Source organism: Pelodiscus sinensis, chromosome 17, assembly GCF_052426305.1.
Source record: "Pelodiscus sinensis isolate ZL-2025 chromosome 17, ASM5242630v1, whole genome shotgun sequence".
Taxonomy (NCBI): domain Eukaryota; kingdom Metazoa; phylum Chordata; order Testudines; family Trionychidae; genus Pelodiscus; species Pelodiscus sinensis.
Window position 1 is genome coordinate 34,799,296 of NC_143068.1, and position 24,087 is coordinate 34,823,382.

The 24,087-nt window shown below is 54.0% G+C and overlaps 1 protein-coding gene across 3 annotated transcripts in view; it reads left to right on the top strand.

The window, feature by feature from the left end:
- EFCAB8 (EF-hand calcium binding domain 8) overlaps window positions 1-24,087 on the top strand; it is a 51,625-nt gene that overhangs the window by 21,356 nt on the left and 6,182 nt on the right. For all 3 annotated transcript variants that reach the window (XM_089769768.1, XM_089769769.1, XM_025180021.3), the window contains 13 exons: window positions 849-970; window positions 5,134-5,207; window positions 6,559-6,689; window positions 11,684-11,751; window positions 14,193-14,341; window positions 15,369-15,506; window positions 17,113-17,220; window positions 17,645-17,872; window positions 18,239-18,309; window positions 18,547-18,751; window positions 22,050-22,301; window positions 22,962-23,105; window positions 23,191-23,412. In XM_089769768.1, coding sequence (XP_089625894.1) covers window positions 849-970; window positions 5,134-5,207; window positions 6,559-6,689; window positions 11,684-11,751; window positions 14,193-14,341; window positions 15,369-15,506; window positions 17,113-17,220; window positions 17,645-17,872; window positions 18,239-18,309; window positions 18,547-18,751; window positions 22,050-22,301; window positions 22,962-23,105; window positions 23,191-23,412 — 1,912 coding nt within the window. The remainder of the gene's footprint in view (window positions 1-848; window positions 971-5,133; window positions 5,208-6,558; window positions 6,690-11,683; window positions 11,752-14,192; window positions 14,342-15,368; window positions 15,507-17,112; window positions 17,221-17,644; window positions 17,873-18,238; window positions 18,310-18,546; window positions 18,752-22,049; window positions 22,302-22,961; window positions 23,106-23,190; window positions 23,413-24,087) is intronic.

Here is a 24,087-nt window from a genome sequence, read left to right on the forward strand (position 1 = left end):
AACATTGGAGACTATCAAAAGTGTGGCCTAGAGGACATCAGTTGTATTTTCTCACTATATTTAGGATGCCTTTTTGCAGTGTTATCATTGGGTAATCCCTGGAGTTTGTTTTATGACATGTATCCTTGAAACTTTGTCAAGAGGTCCAAGTTTGGGATTGGCACTTTTATTAATTCAAATGTATGCTGCAATGGATACAGCAGTATTTATTTATTTATTTGCAACTGTGTATCATGGAGCAATCTTTCAGCTTTCAGAAATTATCTAGGGGGAAAAGTTTTCAGACAGTCAGGAAAAAACTGCTTACAGAGAAACGACACGCCCTGTTCTGTGGTGTTCTCAGTGCATGGCTAAGGTATCTAGGTGTGTGTGTCTGTGTGGGTTTGTTTGTTTGTTTGTTTTTGTTTTTTTTTCTTTCCCAAAGGCAAGTTCTCATTTGGCATGGACACTCGGGCAAGTTTTTTTTTTTTTTTCCTTCTCTTTCCCTCCCCATCTCCTCTCTTTTTCTGCTATTTATTTGTACCTCTGGGCCCCTTGCTCCATTCATCTGAAGAAATGGGTTGTGCCCACGAAAGCTCATGACCCTGTCTACGTTGTTTCGTTCATCTCTAAGGTGCTGCAGGACCATTCGTTGTTTAAGTTCTCAGGCTCTCCATGTCTCGTATATGCATGCTCAGATCGGCACTTAGCTGTGTAAGGTGGGCGCTCACTGGTGTCTGGGCCAACTGGAGCTTGACTAGCCAATTAAGCTGGCCTTCTTTGAAAATGGGGGTCTCTGTGTACCCCATTAGTGTTCTCGTTTAATACATGCCTGGGGTCAGTTCTGTGTTTTTTCCTTTCTTCTCCAGGACAGATGGGTGCAAAGGAGTGTTTTGTGTCGGCGATATGAAAGGAAACATTCTGGTCTTCACCTCGCTGGATGTTCTAGCCAATGGGCTCTTCAACGTCTATCCCTATATTGCTAAGCCAGGTAGGGACGTGTGTCAGCAATGCTGGGTCAAGCCCATCCTGTCTCCAGTACACTAGCGAGATGGGTCAGCTTGTCCGAATTGCGCTTCCTTGAGGGAGAGTGGGGGTTACCTGCTTTACGGGCCCCGCTGCGTGACGGGCATGACTTTCTGAGCTTTGCCTGGCTTCGGGCGCCTCATGTTCCTGCAACTGGTACCCCGAGGGACTGTCCAAAGTTGCACCAGTTTGGGGTGGAGTCCAGGGCTCAGCTTACTCCTTCTGGTTCCCCCAGGCAGGACTCGAGCTGCATCATTTTGGTTTTGGAAAAAAATCTTCTGTTGCAGATTTTGCAAAACCAGAATCGTCCCTGTCCCTCTGCCTCTGTGTCCCAGGTTACCATGTTTGCTAATCTCTGGAGAGCTGCGTATAGATTGCACTGACCGCGTGTAGCTAGATACTGGCCTGGCAAAGCTTTGCATTAGAATCATAGGACTGGAAGGGGCCTCGAGAGGTCATCGAGTCCAGCCCGCCGCCCTCAAGGCAGGACCAAGCTCCGTCTACACCATCCCTGACAGATGTCTATCCAACCTGTTCTTAAATATCTCCAGAGAGGGAGATTCCACCACCTCCCTTGGCAATTTATTCCAATATTTGACCACCCTGACAGTTAGGAATTTTTTCCTAATGTCCAATCTAAACCTCCCCTGCTGCACTTTAAGCCCATTACTCCTTGTCCTGTCCTCAGAAACCAAGAGGAACAAATTTTCTCCTTCCTCCTTGTGACACCCTTTTAGATATTTGAAAACCGCTATCATGTCCCCCCTTAATCTTCTTTTTTCCAAACTAAACAAGCCCAGTTCATGAAGCCTGGCTTCATAGGTCATGTTCTCTAAACCTTTAATCATTCTTGTCGCTCTTCTCTGTACCCTTTCCAATTTCTCCACATCTTCCTTGAAATGTGGTGCCCAGAGGAAGTTTGGTTTCTTCCTGCTTGTTTGATTTCTGCACTGGGATTCTCTTCAGTGTTCTGGGGCACAGAGGGGCCCATTCTAAGTATTTCCTCCCACGTCCAGGGCTGTCCTGGTGGGAATGGAGGAGAGGCAATTTGCAGAGAGTCCCTGAACCTGTGGAATTTGAGTGGCACCGCAGCCTGGCACACAGGGTCACCATGCGGCTCATGGCTAGCCTGGCTGCCCTCCGACCCTGGCCCCCTGTCATAATGCCAGGCCTGAGGAGCTGTGCCTAGCAGGAGCAGACCAGAGCCACTGCATAGCGTGGTGAGCGCAGCGCGGGCTGGCTTTCCAGTCTGCCCTTCCCACAAGGCTTCGTGCGTCTCCATGGTAACTCTTATAAGGGTGGGTGGCTCCATTTCGGATGCTAGGCCAGGCCTCCCTGGCCTGCGTGGTCCTTCCTCTCGTGAGACAGCGATTCCAATAAACAGTGGGCACGCCAGGTGCCTTTGCGGGGGAACCCCTCTCCCCACGGCGTGCACTGTGTAAAGTCCTTGTGTGGAAGGGCTTTGCAGGCTGGGCAGGCTCCTTTTGTTAGGCCGCTCCCGATGGCTGGCCTCCGATCCGGGCAGGGTAGGACTCTTTGGACAAGTCCATCCCACTGCAGAAGTAAGGCGAGTCCTGGCTCCACCCATTTCTGGGGCCTGGGAGAGCGCTCGCAGGAAGCCCTAATCAGCCCCTCGGGCGCGCTGAGGGAGTGTGGAATTGGGACCTCATGACCTAAAACTCTTACGCTCGCTGCCTCCAGTACCGAGAATGGACCCCCCCGAGTTACCTCGCCCTACAGCACGGCACTGCTAGCGGTTACAGGGCCTGCTTTGGCATCCCATGCTGCTCCCCTGGGCGCAGAGGGGCTGGTGCCAGGTGTGTCGCCGCCGGCGTCCCTGGGGCACCCTCTTCTCGCACCAAGAGCCTCGGCACCCTGCCTCTCGGGTGGGGAAGGATGGGGCACCAAAGGCTCTCCAGAGGTGAGAGGGGCGTCGGCAGCTGGGGCGGCTTTGGGCAGAGCCAAGCAGCGATCTGTATTTCAGCAAACGCCGCGCCCACAGGCCAGGGCTCCCGCTAAGACCCTCCATCCACGAGCCGGGGGAGTTTTGTCTTGTGCGCCCCTATTGAGGTCACATGCGCTGGTTCGGGTACGCCACTGCGGCAGCCATGTTATAAACCTCTCCCCTTTCCCTCTGCTGCCGTGTCCCCCACCCTCTCCCCGCCCCCTCTGCTCCCCTGTTGCCCTCCATCCCTCACCCACCTCTGCTGTCTGACTCCTGCCCTTCTCACTCCCCTCAGCCCTCCTGAGACCTACTGCTCTCCTCATCCTCTGACCCCTGCAAAGGCCCTTCCCTTCCCCTGTGCCCACCACTCCTCTTGCCCCCCTCCCCATCCCCTCTCCTAACACCTGCCCTGCCTTTCTCCTCTTCCCTCTGGTGCCCATCCTGTCCCTCTCCTTCCTTCCCCATCCCATGTCTGCCCCTTCTGCTTCACCCCCAAAATCCCCCTGACCCCTGCACCTTCTCTTACTCTGCACCCTCCTGGTGCCCCCCCCCATTCCCTCACTGCCCCTGCCCTCCCAACACTGGCCCCCCTGCCCTCTTTCTCCCTGGTGCATGCCCCTCTGTGCCCTCACACATGACTTGCTCTATCTCCCACTTTCCTCCTGTCCACCCCACCTTTCAACCCCTCTTCTCCGGGCATCCACGCCTCCCCTCCCCTCTTCTCCCCTCCCCTCCTCCCTCCCCTCCCCTCTTCTCTTCCTCCCTCTTGCCCCCATTGCCCCTCCTCCTCCTCTCCCAGCATCACCCTGTCCCTTCCCGTCTCTCACCCCCCACTGACACCTTCCCATTTTCCCAAACCTCTGCTCCTCCTGCCCTTTCCCTTCATTGTCTCCTCTTGGACCCCTGGCGTTGGTCTCTCTCCTCTACCCTGCCCCGTGGTGCCTGCCCCTTTCTTCTCCTGCCTCAGCCCCTCCTCTCCCCTCAGCACAAGCCCCCTCCTCTCCTCACTCCCCACCTGCCCTTTAGTTCTCCCTCTGCCCTTTCCTTCACCTCCTCCTTTCCTTATACCGGCACCTGCTGGGAGGAGCAGTATGGCGGGCAGCTGCCCTGTGTGCTGGGCCTGGAGCCAGGGCCATGGTGCTATTTTTAGTACCACAGTCCTGGCCCCAGCAGCCATCATGCAGCTGCAGCCCCAGCTGCTCTCAGGGGCTCGGCCATGCGGCGGGTGGCTGCCGTGCATGCCAAGGCTGGAACCGGCCACGGTGCTATTTTTAGTACCGCGGCCCAGGCTCCAGCTCCGGCAGCTGCCACTCAGACTGTGTGATGGCTGCCTGGCTGCTCCTGGGGTGGGCAGTCACCCACCACGCAGCCCTGCCCCCGGCTCGGCTGAGGGGGTAGGTAGGAATGAAATTCTTGGTGCGCTCCTTGCAGGGAACCCTGCCATAGGCTCGTCTCAGGTCTCGCATGGGGAGGCGCAAAGAGCGCGCTACATAATGGACAAACAGCTGATGAAACATTACCTTGCCGTGACTGCCTGTCTCTGAGATTCATTGTTCATGTGTTCCATGGTGCGGCTTCCTTCCCTGCTTCCACTTGCCCTGGATTGCGTAGGGGGACGGAACCGAGGGGCTGCTGGCCCTGCTCTGCCCTGTGCCCTCGGGAAAGGAGCAGCAGGACACGCCGGACACACGTGTGGCTGCAGTGAATGGCCCAAAGGCTGGTCTCAAGTTGCGGCAGGAGCCGAATGTACGTGGACAAGCCGCCTCAGAGCCAGTTCCTGCCACAGGCGTCACGTTTCGGTTTTGTCTCTGATCCACGGGTGGGGCCACACCGGGCTCATTTCTCTGAACTTTGAGGGACTGGATCAAATGTGACCTGGACCCAGATCATCAGCCCTGTTTTAGCCCCTGGCTTGTCTGAATGCACGTGCGAACATTGCTCCCAACGTAACTAGCGAACGCTTTAACCCTTGCAGTGCCACGCTTCGGAGCTATGACCATACCATCTAAGCCTTCCAGGCATCAGTGAACGTGCCTGTGACTAGCTCTGCTACACGCTGCATCCCAGGGCACGGACGGGGTGATGCTGCCTTAGGGGCACTTCAGCACAATCCAAATAACTGAGAAGTGGGGTGAGTGTTGGGCCAGCTTTAACATTGGTTTTTCTTGTCCTATCTCCATCAGGGGCCTTAGCCAGAATTCCCGTGCATCTTCTCCTGAAAGGGAAGGCCAGTCTGTACAGAACTTTCCGGGTGCCTGTGAGTGTCTCCCTCTAAAATTACGGGCATATTTTGGGACAACCCCCCCCTCCTTGAGAGTCCTACTGCTCCCCTCTCCTGGAGATAGTTGGGGAAAGTTGATTGTTTATTATATTACACAGTAAAAAGCTCAAGAGCAAGTAGGTACAATGGTGATCAGAATTGTCCATTTCCCACCAGCTCCAGATGTTGTTCGCCTTCTGAATTTGTAAGCTTTTCCGGGCAGAAGCCCCCTCTGCCTCTGTGTCAGCACCTGACACGGTGGGGTTTCTGCATGCTGCCGTAATACGAGTATTGCTACTGATAGAGCAGAGGGCGTCCCGCTGACCTCATTCCTTCTGCCTTCCTTCGGAGTGCTTCTCCTGCTGGAACTCCAGCCTTTCGGGCGTGTCTGCGCTGAGCAGCTGCCCCGTGGCACGTCTGAGTCCAGGGCTGTGAGCTTTGCCCCGCAGCATTAACAATGGCTGTGGAAATGCTGGCACACCAACTCTGAAGCCCAGGGAAAGGGGAGGGCTCCAGAGCCAGTGCCTAGCTCCAGTGTTTAGTGCAGTAGTGCGGGTCTCGGGAGTGAACCGGAGAGCTGGGTTGTGGGGCTGCTGCCGCTCACTTAGCAGACTTGCCTTCGGCGGGGAGAGGCGCACGGGCTGCAAAGTGCTGCGAGTGGCTGCGCTATTTACACCTCCTGAAGGCTGGCTCTGTGCCCCACAATGCCCCCCCCCCCCCCCTCCCCGGCCATGAATGGTCCCATAGAATCCTCGGGCATCAGAACTGGAAGGGCCCTCGGGAGGTTGAGTCCAGTCCCCGGCCCTCACGGCAGGACCCAGCACCGTCTAGACTGTCCCTGCCAGGTGTCTGCCCAACCTGCTCTTCGATACCTCCAGCAATGGAGATTCTACAACCCTCCTAAGCAATTTATTCCCAGTGCTGATAGCAAAACCCCTCTGCTTCCTGGATCCCATCAGAGCCTTGTCTGTAAGAATCCCTTGGGCTGAACCCGCTCACTCCCCATGTCCGAGTTATGCCCCCCCCCATTCCTTGATGTATGTGGCCAACCATCTCCCCTTAACTCCCACCTTCACTCAGCCAGTCACACCCACACCCTTCCCTCTGGGGTGGTCAGCATGTGTCACCCCAGTGCGCCTCTGCTCCTCGTCACACTATCTCCGCATGAGATGTTCCTCTGCTTCCCCTTTCGCTCTGGCCTTTGTTGAAGTTTTTCTGCCTCCCCCCCACACTGTACGGGTGTCCAGGAGCGACAGAACCCCCAGGGCGCCCTGCGGGTGATTAACGCTGCAGAGCCAGCCCCTGACGCCCTGCAACATCACTAAACAAAGTCTTTCCTCTCTCCCAGGCTCTGCACGCGGACTGGTGCCAACAGATAAAATTCATCCCTCAGCTCAATCTGGTTGCCTCCTGCTCAGCCACTGATAAGAGCGCCATAGTGCTTACTTCGCTTCCACTACATATCATGGGTAAACCCCAGTAAGACAGGTCTCTTTGTCTCGCTTCTGTAAACGATCTGTCCCGTGATGGGAGCAGGCAGCGTTACGGGTCCCTTAAATCCCATTTCCTCCAGGAAAGACCTCTTGGGACTCAACTTTCAGGCAGGGGCCAGGAAGCATAAATTACAGAAAGCGGGTCAAGGGGCCCATAATTTACACCGTCCAGTGGCCTGTAAATAGCTGAAGTTTCCAACAGACCTTCACGCTGTAAGTACAGTCAATCCTGGGGCCCCTAGGAAGAGGGAAAATTGCTGGAGACGAGGCAGTGCGTCGTGGAATGCAGCGGAGAACATGGGCGCCCACAGCTCCAGCTGTGTTGTGTCTGTTTTCCAGAGGTGGTCTGGACCCGAGAAGTCTAATCTAGCCCCAGTGGCCCCAGGCGAGTTGGGACTTGGCTTCATCGGTCACGGAGTCCAGCTGGGAAGGCCCAGTCCTGCTCCAAGCGTCCCTGCCAGGCGTGGGGGTTTGGACCGAAGGCTTGGGCTGGACTTGAGTTTTGTATGCCTCATGGGAGCGTGCTCCGCCGGCCACGTGGCCACGCAAATGACAGTCCTCTAGAGGGCTCCCTTCTTAGCCGAAAAGAAATAATGACGTTTCCTGAAGTGGGAAACAAGCGAAATGCAGCTACAGTGGCTGGTTTCCTGCCCCCCACCCGTTTCCCATCTTCGAGAGGCCGGGCAAGGTGAAGCAGGACTCCAGTGGAGTGAATCATGGGAAGCGTCTTCTGCCCTGTTTTGTGGGGGTGGATGCCCTTCCTGCGGCTCTTGCTGCTCCTGCTGTGCTGGGTCCAAGCTGGCCGGGCTTGCCGGGGGCAATGGGGCCGAGCCGGATGCTGAGCTGCTGCAGAGGAGCAGCCCAAGGACTTGGTGTTGGGAGGAGGGAGGGAGTGGGGCAGGCTCAGCCCTGTGGAGGGGGGAAATAGGGGAACGTAAATCGGATGGAGGCGGGCAGCAAAATTCCCATCCGCGGTTCAGCTCCTCCCGGAGTGAACACCAGCGGCGAGGAGGGGCATTCGCATCCCGGGTTGCCATGGGAAGGTTCCAGGGCGTGGCTCTGGAGTGATGCACAGCTGGCGGGATGAAGCAGGGTGGGGGGGCCTGAGGAAGGGGAAGCCGCGTGTATTGTCTTGGCTCTGTTGCCAGTGTTTACAAGCTGTGATTGCTGTGTACCCCAGCTGCCGCTCGCCTGCCTTGTTTCTCCCTCCCCTTTTCTTCCTTCTCCTCCGATTCCCTTTGCAGCCTTCGCTCAGTCCCTTTCCTTTAATCTCCTCCCGCTGCTGCTTTCTCTCCCCTTCTCTTTTTCACATCCCCCTCCTCAGTCCTTTCCAGCACCGGTTTCTGCCCCTTCTCTGCCTGCTGAGTGCATTAGGGCTGGCCGCAGTCCACCGCTTCCTGAAAGCTAATGGGGTGCAGCAGAAATCCCCATCGCTAGCTAGCATCCTGGCAACAGGCCAAAGCCATACTTCAGCAGCTGGCTCACTGTACGTGGCTGACAGCAGTTTGGAGCACAGTGCTAGTATCCCGGCAACTTTCCCTGATCCCCAGCAGCCGTGTTCTCTCCCCTTTCCCAATACAATCACCACCCTGCTGCAAACCAGCCCACGGCCTGCTCTTCAGTTCATTCCTTCTCGGAAATCGAGCCTTGTGGGGCTGTTGGCTCTTGAAAAGGCTGAATTCTGTGGCAGCCAGGAAATGACAGTCCCCTGCATCGGCAGCCTGTCCGAATGAGCCCGGCATAACGAGACGTGAACGCAAAATAACCACCCCCCGGGGGAGAGAGGCTACGCCTGTTGGTAATTCCTGTAGCTTCACAGTCTGTCAGGTCCTGGTGTTCTCCCTGGAGAAATAGGTTCCCCTAGTGACCGATGAGTGCCAAGGGGGTGTATTTGGAGGGCAGTGTGTGCGGGATCACGCTGGGGTCTCCTGCATTTAGTGTGGAACAGACTTGCTTCGCTAAGGGGTTTGTCCAGTTCTGAGGACGGCGCCCCCTTTGCTCCAGAGACGCTGTCCCTCGCAATAGCCATACGGAGGGGCATTTCGGAAGAGTTGCGTGGTGGCTTGTGCCTGCCTCGTGCTAAATTCAAGGCAAATGCTAAGAGTGATTTCAAAATGTCACGCCAGGTTGCAGTGCCGGAGACCCACCAGCAGGTGCTGCTATTGGGCTTTCCGTTACCTGCAAAGAGAGAATTAGTGGTTCCCCCCCCCCCCCCCCCCCATGTAGATGAGAGCTGTGCTAGCAATTCTCACCGAACGGCTTTGGCAGCTTTAGCCTGGATCAGTTCAGCAGTTTTATTTGCTATTTGTATGGAAGTTTGAGTCTCAGGCTAACTGCGTGTTACCCCTTGAGTATTCCTAACTTGGTATTCAAGTTGTGCTGCTGGTTAATTAACTTTCCTGCTATTAAATCTCAAAGGGGTGGCCGGGTGAGTCTGTAACTTTAAAAACAGTGAGTGGTCCTGTGGCACCTTAGAGCCTAACCAAAATATACAGAATCAGGAGCATTTGTGGGCAAACCCCACTTCAGATGAACTGGAGTGGAAGTAACAAACCACTATCTGTCTGTCTACAGAAGAAGCACCTGTCCATTATAGGACCCATGTTAATGAGGCTAATTAAGTGGGCTGCGTGTGTCCCCGTTCATAGCTTTTGATGTGGAAATGCAGATGTTAGAGAGAAGAAATTACCGGCATGCGAGATTTCCTGGTATTGTTTTGGTTCCCAGGCAGGGCAGCCTAAACTCCTAGGCTGAGAATTTGCTCTGCGACCGTTTGAATGTGCAAACCTTTGTGCAGGTGAGTGATCGCGAGGAGATGAAAAGGCTGCAGTCAAAGGGAGATCCTCTGGAGAGGTCGTGTCACTGCTTGCCAGTTTCTCTTTAGTGGAGATGGATTCCTCTCTTTCTATTGAGATTACTGCTCCAAGCCAGCTGCAGCGTGGGCTCGGCACCAGTCCCCCTTGAACCCCCCTTCATGTTTAACCAGTGCTGCTTTTGCTTTTAGACTAGGGATGTTAACTATCGGCAAATTGACTAATCAAGTAGTCGATGGAATTTCCACCCGTTAGTCGATAAGGGGGAGGGCACTTCCACTGCGGCTCTGCATGTTAAATGTAGTCCCCAGCTCCTGCTTCCCCCCCACTTGCTGCCTCTGATACAGAGGCAGCGGGGAGAGGAGGCGACTAGTTGAATAGTCACTCACCTGCCTTATAAGCTGGGGTCCAAATATCATCCAAGGCAGGCAGAGCTCCTAGGACTCGGAACCAAACAGACCAGCCCACGGCCCAGATCTTTACTCCGTTCCTTCCCAGAGCCAGTCCCTGTGACCGGGCCGGCTGTCGGTGAGCTGGCGCTGCTCTGCAGGCACCGCTCTGTTCCGGCCCCTCCTCTCGGGCTATGATCCGAGTAGCCCCAGCCAGGGCTTGGGTCAGTGGTGTCAGCTCCTGCCTTAGCCTCCATTTCTTCTCTATGGGAATGCTGCAGCGTTGCCCCGGGGCACGTTTGCGGTGATCCTGCCCCCACTGGTTACTTTCCAGTTGTTCTCTCCCCACCCCATTGCACGTCTCGCACTTCTCACCTTGGTCGGAGAGCGACACCAGCCGCCGCTCTCCAGCTATGTCTACACAGCATCCCTCTGTCGACAGGGATGCAAATCAAGCACGTCGAAATTGCTAATGAAGCAGGGATTTAAATATCCCGTGCTTCATTAGCATACACATGGCTGCTGCTTTTTTTTGACACTGAGCTTTTTAAAAAAAAAAAAAAAATCCTGGCAGTCTAGATGGGGTTCTGTCGAAAATAAACCCTTTTTGGACAGATCCTGTATTCCTCAAAAAATGAGGTTTACAGGATCTGTTGAAAGGCTTTATTTTCGGCAGAGCCGCATCCACTGCCGTTTTTTTTTTAAAAAAAACCTCCATGTCGGGGGAAAAAAGCAGCAGCCATGTTTATCCTAATGAAGTGTGGGATATTTAAATCCCTGCTTCATTAGCAATTTTGAGGTGCCTAATCTACATCTCTCTATCGACAGAGCGGTGTAGTCTAGACACACCCTCCCTTGCTCCTTCCTTTGCCGCTTCTTTCCTGGCTGGGCCACCTGAACGACATGCAGAAGCCCCGCGCAAGAGCGCTGCCTCCCCTCCCTTTCCCTCTCCAGCCTGTTCTTGCAGGGGGCCAAGGGCCTGCGCTATTTTCCCCTAGGGCTCTTCCTTGGGGGGTAGCAAGTGATGGAGCTTGTACAGGCCCTGGTGATCCAAGCAACCGCTTGTGTTGCTGGCCAGCCTGAGTTCTGTCCCTTCCTTGGCCATTTCTTCCGAGACAGGCCTGAGCTGCAGGCTTCGGAGGAGGGGGGACTTTTTCCAAAGTTTGGGGATGTTTTGGATTGGGGGCTTGAGCTTGAATTCTAGTTTGATTCTAGTCATCCGTCCTGGCTCAGTGGTCTGTGCTGTTCTTTAGCTCTGATTTACGCTGCACCCGGAGCGCAAGGTAAACGATGTAATTTGGGCTACGCAAATTGTATAGCTTATTTCAGATTAGTTTCGAGAGGGCCTGTATCACATTTGGCACTGTCCGCTCTACACAGCGCTTATTTCGAAATGAAGCGCTGTTCTGAAATGTCCCTTTCTCCTCGTGCAATGAGGTTTACAGGGATGTCGGAATGGCGAGCCCGCTAGATTTTGAGATAATGGGGGTGTTCAAAAGACACTAGAATAGCTATTCTGAGATACTGGTGGTATCCTGAAATAGGGCGTAGCTTACAGAATATGGCTAATTTTATAGAGCTCTCGGGCTGTTCCTTTTCTTTCTCTACCCTTCTGTCTTTCCACCTCTCCTAACCCCCCCCAGCTTAGTTAGCACAGCGTGTCCTTCCCCAAAACAGCTGGATTTTCTGTAGCCGTGCCCGCCAAATCGGCAGCACGGTTTAAAAGGGCCAGCCAGGGCTCTCGCCCAAGTCTGTTCATTTTATTGCCTCTGTTCTAGATCGTCGATGATTGTTTTAAGGAAAGGCGTTCTCTGCTTCGACTACTCGCCCGAGATGAACGTGCTTGGTAAGTTGCCATCGTCAAAGCCCCACTGATCTCTGCGCTCGCCTGGAGTTGCTCTGTTGAAAGCTTTGATTAAAAAGCATCTGGAAAGAATAAGAGCTCAGACAGAGAGCCATGTAGGGGGCCATCAGAAACTGGTGATTTTAATGCAGGGGCAGGGAGCCTAAGGCCCCGGCTTGCCAGGATCCGGCCCCCGAGACTCAGGGTTCCCCCCCACTGCATTGGGGCGCCTGCTCCAGTCACCCCCACCCCTCCTTATGTGACTGGAGCGCACAATTCTTTCTCCCTCCCTCACTTGTGTGTGACCCCTGACTGATTTTTCTGTGGGTCAGCGGCCCCCCCGGACCCAAAAAAGTTCCCTACTCCTGCTTTAATGGCAGTAGCCTTGTAATAATGGTGGAGCAGAATTAGGGGCACAGTGGGCCATACCAATGATCGGTCTAGCCTAGTGTCCTGTCTTCCCACCGTGACCAATGCCGGGTGCCCCAGAAGGAATGAACACGACAAGCAACCTTTGAGTGACAATAGGGGTAGATCAACTCCCAGCTTCTGGCAGCAGACGTTAGTGACACTCAGAGTATAGGGGTGCATCCGTGACCACCTTGCCACATTGATGTACCTATTCTCTATGAATTTCTCTTTCTTTTCTGAGCCCTGTTATAGATTTGGCCTTCACAACATCCCCTGGCAAGGTTGATTGTACTTTATGCAAAAGCCAGCACGCACCGTCTACAGAAGTGATGGGCAACTTCAGCCCAAGGGCCACATGAAGCCCATTAGGGTTCTGTGTGGGGCCTACGAGACACTGTGTTCGGTGTTGCTCATGTTCCAGGTTGCCAGATTGTGCTGGTTTCCATCCGTGTCACTTCTCCCTAACCGGGGTTACTGAAGTGACAGGCATGTGAAGCCAGGGTGCGTGCAGCGAGGTGTGGGCTGATCGCACACAACAGTGATGGTGAGAGCTGTGTGCCCCCTCTGCAGCCAATCCCAGTGCTGCTGTGATTGTCACCCACTTCCCCCCGCAAATTCTAGGCACGCCAGCGCAGGGAGCAAAACCGCCCCATCCCGGGAGACCCTCTTGGTCATGACAATCTTGCAGCCCACTGGGATGAGGGCGGCCACTTGTGTGGTGGGGTTTGAGAGCAGCCTTCAGTTACATGAAGGGGATTCCAGAGAGGCTGTTCTCAGTGGGGGCAGGTGGCAGAACAAGGAGCAACGGGCTCAAGTTACAGTGGTGGGAGGTCTAGGCTGGATTTAGGAGAAACGATTTCCCTAGGCAGGTGGTGAAGCACTGGGATGGGGTCCTGAGGGAGGGGGTGGAATCTCCATCCCTAGAGGTGTTTAAGTCCCGGCTTGACCAAGCCCTGGCTGGGATGATTGAGTTGGGGTTGATCCTGCTTTGGGCAGGGGGCTGGACTCCATGACTCCTGAGGTCTCTTCCAGCCCTGGGATTCTATGTTCCACTCCCGAGTCTAGGCTGCCCCTCAGTACTCTGTGGTATTCTATTGAAATGCCACTGGAACACTCAAAATGGGGGTTAGTGGAGTATCGGCAATGAGAATTGTCTTCTGCCTCCTGCTCTTAATGGCCAGGGTACAAGTGTCATGGAAGTGACAATCGGCAAAGAAACACATTACTACAAATCCACTGTGACTAATGCAAAGAGAATGCTAGATACCTCGTGTCTAACTCCTATGTGTCTGTTTCTCGGGATGGAATCTCTCGCTTGCTAAGCTAACTTTAGAATGCTATAGTGTTTCAAGCTACAGGCTGGGTCTCTCTAGTCTGGCACTCTCTGGTCTGGTAACATCCGTGATCCGGCATGATTTTGGCTAGCCATGGGCGTGGCCATGTTTCCCATGGTCCCATGAAGTTTGATTCTAGTCATCCGTCCTGGCTCAGTGGTCTGTGCTGTTCTTTAGCTCTGATTTGCCCCCAAAAGTCTTCTAAGAGCCCCGCAAGCAGTGGAAGTGCTGGTCACGCTGCCAGACAATATTGACCTCCTGTGGTTCGGCAAATTCTCTGGTTCAGCACCAGTCAGGTGCCGAGGGGGCTGGATGAGAGAGGTTCAACCTGTAGAAATAGGAGACTCAGCATGACACTTGGCCTTAGTTCAGTTTTATAGCACATGTAGGAAAATAATTGTATTGAAAACTAGCTACGGTTGGGAACTGTCTGGAAGAGCGCGCACAGTTTGGGAAAGTTCAAACCTGCATCCAGTCTTTGTGCTTCACACTCATTAGTCATATTTTCCTAGGTTTTCACGGTCCTACGTTTTCTTCTGTCAAGTGTGGTAATTTCTTTGAATTAGAACAAGGATCTGGGTTAGGTTTGGACCTAAGCACCTTCTAACGTGTTGTTTCAGGGTTTCCTTGCAGGATGCTGGAGAAGCTTGGCACGCGATTGCCTTCTCTTGTAACTAAATTGCATTTTCTTCACAATAGTGACCGGGGGATTGGATCCGCTGGTTAGAATATGGAACCCCTTTGTCACCAACAGTCCCATCACGCTGATGAAAGGCCATGTGACTGCCGTGACTCGCATAATAGTGAACGGGAGAAGAAACACCATCATCAGCATCTCCAAAGACAAAGTATGAAGTCTGGCGTTAAGGCAGAATGGCGCGCTGCCTTTTCAGCCCTACAGTTCTGTGCTCGGGGCCTGGGAAGGTGTCCTTGTCTACAGCTTGGTAGAGCTAAGAGATGACCCTGGCTCTGGGTGGGCAGCAGAATTTGTGTTACGTTTGAGAGAGATCCCTTTAATGCGACGCACGGGAACAGGAGAGAGGATCCTTTGGTGTAATTAACCTCTTTTGGAAGAACAGGAGCCAAACATTGGTGAAACTGGCCTGGTGGAATGGAAAACTGCACATTGCATCCTTGGTGGGCCACGAGCAGGGTACCAAAGGGCTCCAGAATCAGTTAGCCAAATATTAGAGCTGCCAAGAGGTTGGGAAGTTCCCACCTCTGCTTCGTTTGGAGCTGCCAATACATGACTGTGCAGTTATCCTCTTCGTGCCTTCCTCTGGCCCCGTTGCGATAACCTCATCAAGCCCCAGAGAGCAGCAGTAGCTCCGTTCACTCCCTGCTCATCTGCTGGGATGCCATTCTGCCTTTGATCAGAGCTCCATCTTTAGTAGATGCCGGGTACAAAGAGTCTTTATTTGTCTGTCTGTTGTGTTCAGCTCACCAATATTGCTGGGAGGCAGGAGCCAGGGCAGGGTAGTAGGAAAGGCTGGAATTAAGATTGATCACTAGCTTTGAATCTTGCTGTGGGTTTCAAACAAAGTCCCTGCGCATTCGGTTTGCACAGCTTTCATTTTCATGTAAAGCTAGTGCGGCACTGTCCTTTAATGCGGCCGCCTCTAGAATTTCCCTGCGCATGTGGATCATTTCCTTGGGGAGGGCCCTGTCTCTCTGGTAGGCCCTTGGCCGCTATTGCTAGGCCCTTGCAAAGAATGAAACCCTATCTTGGGATTGGGCATGTGTTTGGATACTGGCCTGAACATATGGGAAGGTTTTTATCCTCCAGTGTGAGCAGCTAAACAGCACAAGCTCTATAATGCACCTCACACGCTGCAATGCCTTTGGCTTCTGTTTTTCTTTCCCTCTATCCTCCAGAACATCCGTGTTTGGGATTTGCTGGATCACTTTTGTCTCCAGTCCATTCCTGGCAAGACTGTGTCGTTAGGAAACTGCCCGATTGCTGATGCCTATTACAGCACGTTGAACAGTATGCTTATCTGCACCACCTTCTCCGTGAGTTCCAGAGTCTGCCTTCTAGCAGAAGGCCTAATGCATCATTTCAGAGAGGAGAAAACCATGGTGTGGGGTGACACCTCTCCTTTCTTTGCTCGTCTTTCTAGCCGGCATCAGGGCGGGATTCACTTTGCTCTGAAGCCCAAAGACTTTCGTGTTGTGTTCAACTCGCTCTTGTGCAAAGGGCCACTCCAAGGCTCATCTTGTCCATTAGGACTTCCACGGGCCTGGAGAGGGGTAGGAAAAGTCTTTCCCTACCTGCACAGTGTTCTTGAGGGTTGGAAAACGTTTACGATCAGAATGGGAATGGAAGAGTGAAGTCTTGAGAGTGCTCACAACTAATAAACCCCCCTGAAAGACTGTTTGTCTGAGCCGGGAGGTCTGCTCCTCAGCTTTCATAGACGTGCCTGCGCTAGCTGAGCCCACGTGAGCACTTAAAGAGCAGTGTGCCTGGAGGGTAGTGTTGGCAGGGGTGGGGGCGAGCCGTTGCAGTACAGATCCGGAGAATGAGAGGCTGCCTCTGCTACCCTGGTCAGGGTGGTGGGTATGCTAGGTGGGGCAGAGCTTTGCCTTCCCAAACCGCCAGGGGTGGCCCTGCCCATGCTCTGCCCCCCAGAACACCCACTGTAGGCTATTGAGAGTGGAGTGTTGCTGCTCCGGAGCCAGGGGGGCTGGGGCTATGTACCACGCTCCCTCTCCGGTGCTTTGGGGCTTGGCGCTGCTCACCCTTGCCATGGTGCCAGGGGGCAAGGTTGGGTCTGGAGGCAGAGCTGGGGGGGCCACCGCTCACAACCCTGGCTTTGGAGCAGAACAAGGATGCGTGTTTTTCTCCGCAAGCAGAGCATCACCGCTTCCCCCTCCAACGTCAAGGTCCTGCAAGCCCTTGGGCGGGGTCCTTTGGAAGGCGGCGTTTTGATCCCTTGGATTCTGGCTGGTTTTCTTTTTCCCAGTCTGTCGGGCTCACCTTTCGAAATGCAGTGGTGCTCTGCGCGGCAAGCCCCGGGTTTGTCTGAAAACACTGGCGCGGATGGTTCCCCGGCTGCGTCCATGTCTTCTCCGTATTCTGTGGCGTTGCGAGCGTGGCTGACGCAGGCCTCCTGTCCCCTGCAGGCTGAGGTTCACCAAATAGTCAAAAAATCCCAACCAGACAGGCATGAGGCCTTGTGCGTGGGGGGGAACACCCACCCGCTCACACACACTATGGCCTAGTGCAGTTGCGGAGAGCCCAGCCGCACCGCAGGTGTGTCTGGAGGTAACCGACAGTTCTCCCCACGTATGTCGGAAGACGGTTTCGGGCTGGGCATTCCAGTGGGCGGCAGTGGCACTTTGGCGTCAGGAACCCAGCAGTGCAGATGTTCTTGAAGTCCTGATTTATTTTTCCTTGCAAGGTCTAGTAATATGGGGGGGCTGGCTGGCTTTGCTGAGGGGTTCCCGGTTCTGGAAGCATCTAGGTACCATTAGTCCATGTTCCGTTCACTGCCTGGTGGTGGCAGCTCTGAGTCACGTCACTCATCCTTTATTCGCGTCCTGATGGCGCTTTTGGCAGAACTGTTTGGGGGCTGTTTGTTTTTACAGTGGGTGGATTTTAAAATCTGTTTCGATCCAGATCGGTGTTTTCTATGGCGAGGGCGAATTCCTGGAAAACATCAGCTCAGAATTCACGTCCCATGAGCAGCCGGTGTGCACGGCCCTGTACAACAAGAACTTCAAGCAGGTGAGGGCCAGGATTCAAAACTGTCTTGCTGTCTCTGCTCCCTCATTCCCCGCAGCGAGGTCACCCCAGTGTCTAATGCCCCGAGGGCTCTGGGCTCCCCATCCCCCGCAGCGAGGTCACCCCAGTGTCTAATGCCCCGAAGGCTCTGGGCTCCCCATCCCCCGCAGCGAGGTCACCCCAGTGTCTAATGCCCCGAGGGCTCTGGGCTCCCCATCCCCCGCAGCGAGGTCACCCCAGTGTCTAATGCCCCGAGGGCTCTGGGCTCCCCATCCCCCGCAGCGAGGTCACCCCAGTGTCTAATGCCCCGAGGGCTCTGGGCTCCCTCATTCCCCGCAGTGAGGAAAGACGTACCAGTGTTTAATGCCTTTGTGACCTAGCAATGCCGAGAGGCTGGTGGACTGACGTCCGGGGCGGGTCCCTGCAGGTGGTGAGCGGTTGCCATCGTGGGATGGTGAGGGTCTGGGATATCATGACCGGGCAAAAGATGATGCAGTTTGTGACCTCGGAGGGGAAGCACACCGAAATCACGGCAATGACTTTTGATGGGCCCGAGAGACGCCTCATCACCGCTTTGAAAGACGGGACCATCAAGTTCTGGAACTTCAACAACGGGGCCTGCCTGCTCGAGGTGCCTCAGCTGGATAACATGGAGGTCAGCTCCTCGTGAGACCCCCTCTCCTCCGCCCCACTTGCCCAGGGACACCATTTCATTACTCTCTGAGGCAGCTCACCAGGAAGCAGGGGAGTGGCGCAGCCATTGTGTGTTTGACTGATGAGCGGAAATACCAGCACCAGTTTGACTTGGTAGAGGGGCCTGTGCAGGGCTGGGAAAACCCTGCAAATGTTTTAGGGGCATCCGCTGTGCAGAGCGATCCTGCTTTCCTACATGCAGTTTGGCCAAGCGGGACAGCTGTGATGGGGAGTTTGGTGCACAGGTGTGGGCTGTACAGATGGGAACAATTGTTTTCCAAGCAATTTCTAATTCTGCCTTTGCATTGTTTGTGTGTCTTCCCCACAGATAAGTGCAATTCTGTATCTCGATATGAAGATGTATGTGACGGGCTGGAGTAAAAGAGTTTCATGGTACCTGTAAGTAGGAAGTGGGCAGGGGTAGGTGACGCATGTAAAAATGTTTCTCCTTGGTTCCCATTGCTGGTTGGTTATATGTAATCCTGATGTGCACCAGATTTCTCCTTCATCATACCGATGGTGAAAAGGTGAAGTGGATTATGGTGCGAGAGGGGTTTGTGATACTCTACAGTCCACGTCCTTCTAACTTCATTAAATCCTCTGCTTTGCGGATGACTGTTTGATCTTGCTCACCAGAGATAGTAAGGAAGAAGAGGTCATTGAATACAAACACTGGAAATCCTACCACACGGAGGACATCTTATCTATGGCCAAATACAACAGCAAACTCTTGGCGACGGCCTCCTGCGATGGCGATGTCGTGATCTGGAGTCTAAACTCGGGGAAGGCTCTCTGCAGGGTTAACGCTTCCCAGAGTCCTTTGAGCCTTACGCCAAACAGGGTAAGTTTGAGAACAGTTGCCCAGCTCTGTTTCCTACCCAGTCCAGTGCTCCAGCGTGTAAAATGCCCTCTGCTCAGGGGGTGGGTCCACCAAATCCTAACCGGATCAGCGAATCCGATTGCTCGGTCGCTACATACAACACAATGGGCTCGCTGTTTGTTGTGAGCACTCGAACGAGCCCCCGGAGTCACTGGGGGGAGTTCTCTGCAAACATCCACCCCGTGTGCAGCGGCCGTAGAAGAAACTAACAATGTTGGGAACCAGGAGGAAAAGGATAGAGAATAAGACAGAAAAGATCACGATGCCACTACAGACTGAGCCTCTCTAGTTCTAGTCCACCCTCGGGACCTGGCCGGTGCCGAACCAGAGAATTTGCTGGCCCATGGGAGCTCAGTATTGTCTAGCAGCGTGACCAATGCTGCAATTGCTTGGAGGGCTTGTAGGAGGCATTTAGGGGTACACGAAAGCTAAATAACAGCCCAGAACACTGAGAGCCAGGACTGCTGGCTGAAAACAAACTTTATGGGACCGTGGGGGAAACTGCCACGTTCATGATAAGTGGACATCCGGCTGCCAGATCACGGAGGTTGCCGGACCAGAGGTTGCCGAACTAGAGAGGTTCAGCCTGTATTATAAATCCATGGTACACCCACACCTTGAATACGGTGTGCGCTTCTAATTGCCGCCGCCTCAAAGAAATGTTAGAATTGGCAGAAGCACAAGAGAGGGGAACAAAAACCAGGAGTGGCCTGAGGCTGGCTGCAGCAGCTGGCGCCCTAGGCGGGGCGGCGCAATGGCGCCCCGCCTGAACAGCCGTCAATGGTCGTAACGTCATCACAGGGCGCCTGGGCCAGGGGTGCCCTAGGCAGCTGCCTAGCTCGCCTAGGCTCACGGGCCGCCCCTGGGTGGAACAGCTTCCAAGTGAAGAGAGATTAAAGAGACTGGGATTGTTTTGCCTGGAAAAGAGGCAACTAAGTGGGTCTATGATGGGGGTCTAGAAAAACATGACTGGTGTGGAGAGAGTAAATAGGGAAGTAGTGTTCTTTGCACGTTTGTTCATGCATATTCCAAATCGGGTGTGTGCGCACGTGCATGTTAGCTGGAAGATTTTTCCCTCTAGCAGCTATCTATAAAGTCGGCCTGGCTGCCTCCTGGAGTCGTGCCTCCATGGTGTTCAATGTAGAGCCACTCCCTTTTGGTTCCTTCTTACCGTCCCTGATGCTGAGTTGGAACTCCCCTGTGCTCTTGCTCGCAAATGCAGCAGCTTTTCTTCTCGTTCCATACAGTGGGTAGCTAGTTAATTGAGTGTTAAATAGTTGATGGTTCATAGGTTATAGTTGTAGTTTTTTCGTAGTTAAGTTTCAGTTGGAATGCACATGATCAGCCCATCTCGAAGAGCAGCAGTTATGTGAGAAGGTGAGTAACCGGTTTTTAATTTACTCCTTTTCATAAAGCAAGAACTAGGGATCGCCCAAAGGTATGAAAAGGCAGCAGGTTTAAACCAAAAGGAAGCGCTTCTTCATGTAGCAGTCAACCCGTGGAAGCTGCGAAGGCCAAAAGTATAAGTGGGTTCAAAAAGAATTATAGCTTTAAGGCTAGAAGGGACCATCTTGAACCTCCAGTCTGTTCTCCTGCACATGGCAGGCCTCACCCGGCTGAGTTACAGGCTTCCTCAAACCACGATGTAAAGATTTCAAGTTACAAAGGCTCCACCGTTTACACTAGTTTAAATCTGCAAGTGACCAATCCGCAAGTGTCTGGTTAGACATGGATCAGGGAGGGTCTAGACAGTGCTTGGTCCTGCCATGGGTGCAGGAGACTGGACTCGATGACCTCTCGAGGGCCCTTCCAGGCCTAGTGTTCTAGGATTCTATGAGGCTGCATATTGCAAAAAAGGCCACACAAACACCCCCCTCCTCCCTAGGATCTCTGGTAATCTGTTCATGGATAGGGTCATGGAGGACAGGCCCACCAACAGCTGTTAGGATGGGCAGGAACACGCCCCATACTCAGGGTGTCTCTAATCTCCAACTGGCCGACGGGGCGGATCGCCGCATTCTGTTCGTTTCCTCTGAAGCATGTGGTGTTGCCCACGGCTGGGAGACAGGTAGCGATCTGGAAGGACCATTGGTGTGTCCCAATATGGCCGCTCTTCCCATTTACCATTAGGAAATGAATTCCTTTATTTGAAACATGTTGACTTTACTTCTCGTTGCAATGAGATGGGGATGGTGGCTAGAGCCAGGCCGTGTGCCTTCAGTTCTGCCCACGCTCCCTTTTGAGTCCTCATTTGTATTCCTGCTGTGGCAGCCCTGGGCATTTCCTGAACGGGCACTGGAAATTGGATGGAGTTGGCAGTTGTTGTGTGTCTTGGACTGGTGCCCTCAACAGCGTTGGGCACGATGGGGATAGAATCATGACTCTTCTCCTCCGGCCAGTCGGAAACAAGATCTTTCAAGTACAGTCTGTTGTGTGCGCGATAAATACCTCGTGTTCTCGTTGGCTGGGGCCCTGGCCAAGGCTGATCCGGCCCACGTGGGAGTGCACACACCTCACTTGAGACAGCAGCTGTCCTACCGCTTGCCAAGTTGCGAGTGGATCAGAGGAGTATGAAGAACTCCTTCGTGTTTCCTGTGCATGTCGGAACTCGGCACTCCCTGGGCTCGCACAGAACAGAGCTAGGCTCTGAGCAGGGGGGCAGAGCATGGGGTTGTGGGGTGCTTGGTTCAGTTCCAGTGCTTTGCAAGGCTGGGTCGTGGGAAGCCATGACCCCCGTGGACCTCCCGCTCAGGTACTACACGTGTGTGTCTGCATTGCATGTGGTGGTCCACGGTAAAGGCTCCCCCTTCTCTCGCTGAAGCCAACAGGAGTTATGCCATTGGCATGAATGGGAGGTGGATCAGTCCCTGGCAGCTCCTCCTCAATAGAAACCAGGGGTTCCCCCCCATGGGTAGCGGGGAAAGGCAAGCCTGAGCCCCGCCCCCCATGGAGCTAAGCCCCGCCCAACCCCAACCTTCCCAGCCACCTGGAGGGCTGGGGCTGCCGTGGAGTGTAGGCGTTTTGAGGAAGGCAGCGCCTTCCCTTGCCTGCATAACCCGCCACCTACTGTTCTCCCGTCCGTAAGCCACTGCAGCAGAACAGTGATGCTGCTGGCCGGAGTAGCTGGGTCTGCTTTGCAAGTGAAGAGCCGTTGCCTCTTCCGCCACGCCGCCCAGGATGTCGCAGCGGAATAAAGGAAAATCGGAAAAGCCCCCAGGGATCGTTTCACTGAAATGCCATTTTTGTTCCCGTTCCCTAGGTGTTCACGGAGAGTGAGTTCCCCAGCAGAGGAAATATCCCAAGGAAACCATCAGTAACTGTAAAACTCAGCGACTGCACTGAGCCTGGGAAAAAGCGCTGGGCAGATTCGAGGACGAGCTTCTCAGCTCCGCTTTCAGTCTCCGAGAACCCTGCTGGTTCCTTCGATGGCCACGGGCGAAATTTGTCTCTTGCTCCGTCCGTTGTGAGGCAGTCCAGAGAGACGCAAGAGGACCCAGCGAGAGGGCAGCAGGTGTGGCTCTGTGAAGGCTCTTGAGATCTGGGCTAAACCCACAACCATCTCTGGCTTGTTCCAAGCTGGGAAGTGGAGATTTCCCCGTGGAAGCATTGTTGTCTATTCAGGGTAGCCGACAGGATGTTGGGCCCCTGGGCTATGTGGGGGCAGGGGTGAGGCCATAGCCAGAAGGGGTGGGGCCAGAGCAGCCAGCCCTCAGTGCTGCCCAAACGTGCGGTACCTCCTCCTGCTCCACAGCTAGAGTATATGGCATGGGGCTTTGGAGCACGCCACCTGGCCCACCTGTGGTGATACTAAAGGGCCGGGGACCCCGGGCCCCTGCACCCTTCCCTGCCGTTGGTTGGTCTGTGTCTGTTGCACAGTGAATCACGCCCTAAGCAGCACGTGGTAAAAGTTCAATGTGGTTTCCGGGGGCTCTTGTTCCTTTCCACCCCCCCGCCATGTGGTTCTTGCCCAGCTCTCTGCTTCTTGTGACCCACTTCTGGAAAGGGGCTCTCCCGACCTGGCCTTCTCATCGAGAACCTCTTCGGGTTGAAAGAGACATTGGCCCCCTCCAAAAAGCATGGTTGTGTCTTACCACTCGACGGAGCGCAGAAGTGAATCCGCCCCCACGCAAGGCCTGGCTGTAAGTAAGTGGCGGTGCTTTTGATTCCGTAGGCCGGCCAGCCTCCCGGAAGGGAAAATGCTGACACAGAAAGCGATTCTCCCCAGGACCAAGATGCTGCAGAAACCAGCAGCCAAGAGCAAACGCATCCAAATTGGCAGAAGGAGCTGAAGAGCCTCCCTGCTGCTGTTGAAAAGGTTAGATGCCTGCAGTGTCCCTCCGGCTCAGAAGGGATGTGTGCGGGGACAGGACACGCATTGCCACGGCTTTTCTCCTTTGCAGATTCTCTTCCTGGAGACACGGGAGCAGGCTCCTGACACAGCCATTCTGCTGACCAGCTCTGCAGGTGGCTACATACACGCCTGGTCGGTCAGTAGGGAAGGGGGCATGCTGGGCAAATTTCGGGCAGTGCACGGGGACGATGTGAATGCAGTAGTTGGGACCATGTCCACGGATCCAGACGACTTCATCTTGCTGACTGGAGATTCCCTAGGCTACATTAAGGTGATCGCTTTATTACTTGTGAGAAACAGCCTCGTGGAGAGTCTGACTCATAGAACACTAGAACTGGAAGGGACCTTGAGAGGTCTTCGAGTCCAGTCCCCTGCCCTCACGGCAGGACCAAGCACCGTCTAGACCATCCCTGCCAGGTGTCTGTCCAACCTGCCCTTACCTACCTCCAGGGATGGAGATTCCACAACCTCCCTAGGCAATTTATCCCAGTGTTTAACCACCCTGGCAGGAAGCTTTTCCTAATATCCAACCTAAACCTCCCTTGCTGCAGTTTCAGCCCCTTGCTGCTTGTCCTGTCCTCAGAGGCCAAGGAGAACAATTTTTCTCCCTCTTCCCTGTGACTCTTTTAGATACTTGAAAACCGCTCTCCCGTCCCCTCGGTCTTCTCTTTTCCCAACTAAACAAGCCCAATTCTTTCAGTCTTCCCTCAGAGCTCATGTTCTCTAGACCTTTCATCATTTTTGTTGCTCTTCTCTGGACATTCTCCAATTTCTCCATCTTTTTGAAATGTGGTGTGCAGAACTGGACACAATACTCCAGTTGAGGCTTAATCAGCGCAGAGTAGAGTGGAAGAATGACTTTTCATCTTGCCCACAATACCTGTTAATGCAGCTCAAAATCATGTGGTTTTTTTGAGCAGCGTTACACTGTTGACTCATATTTAGC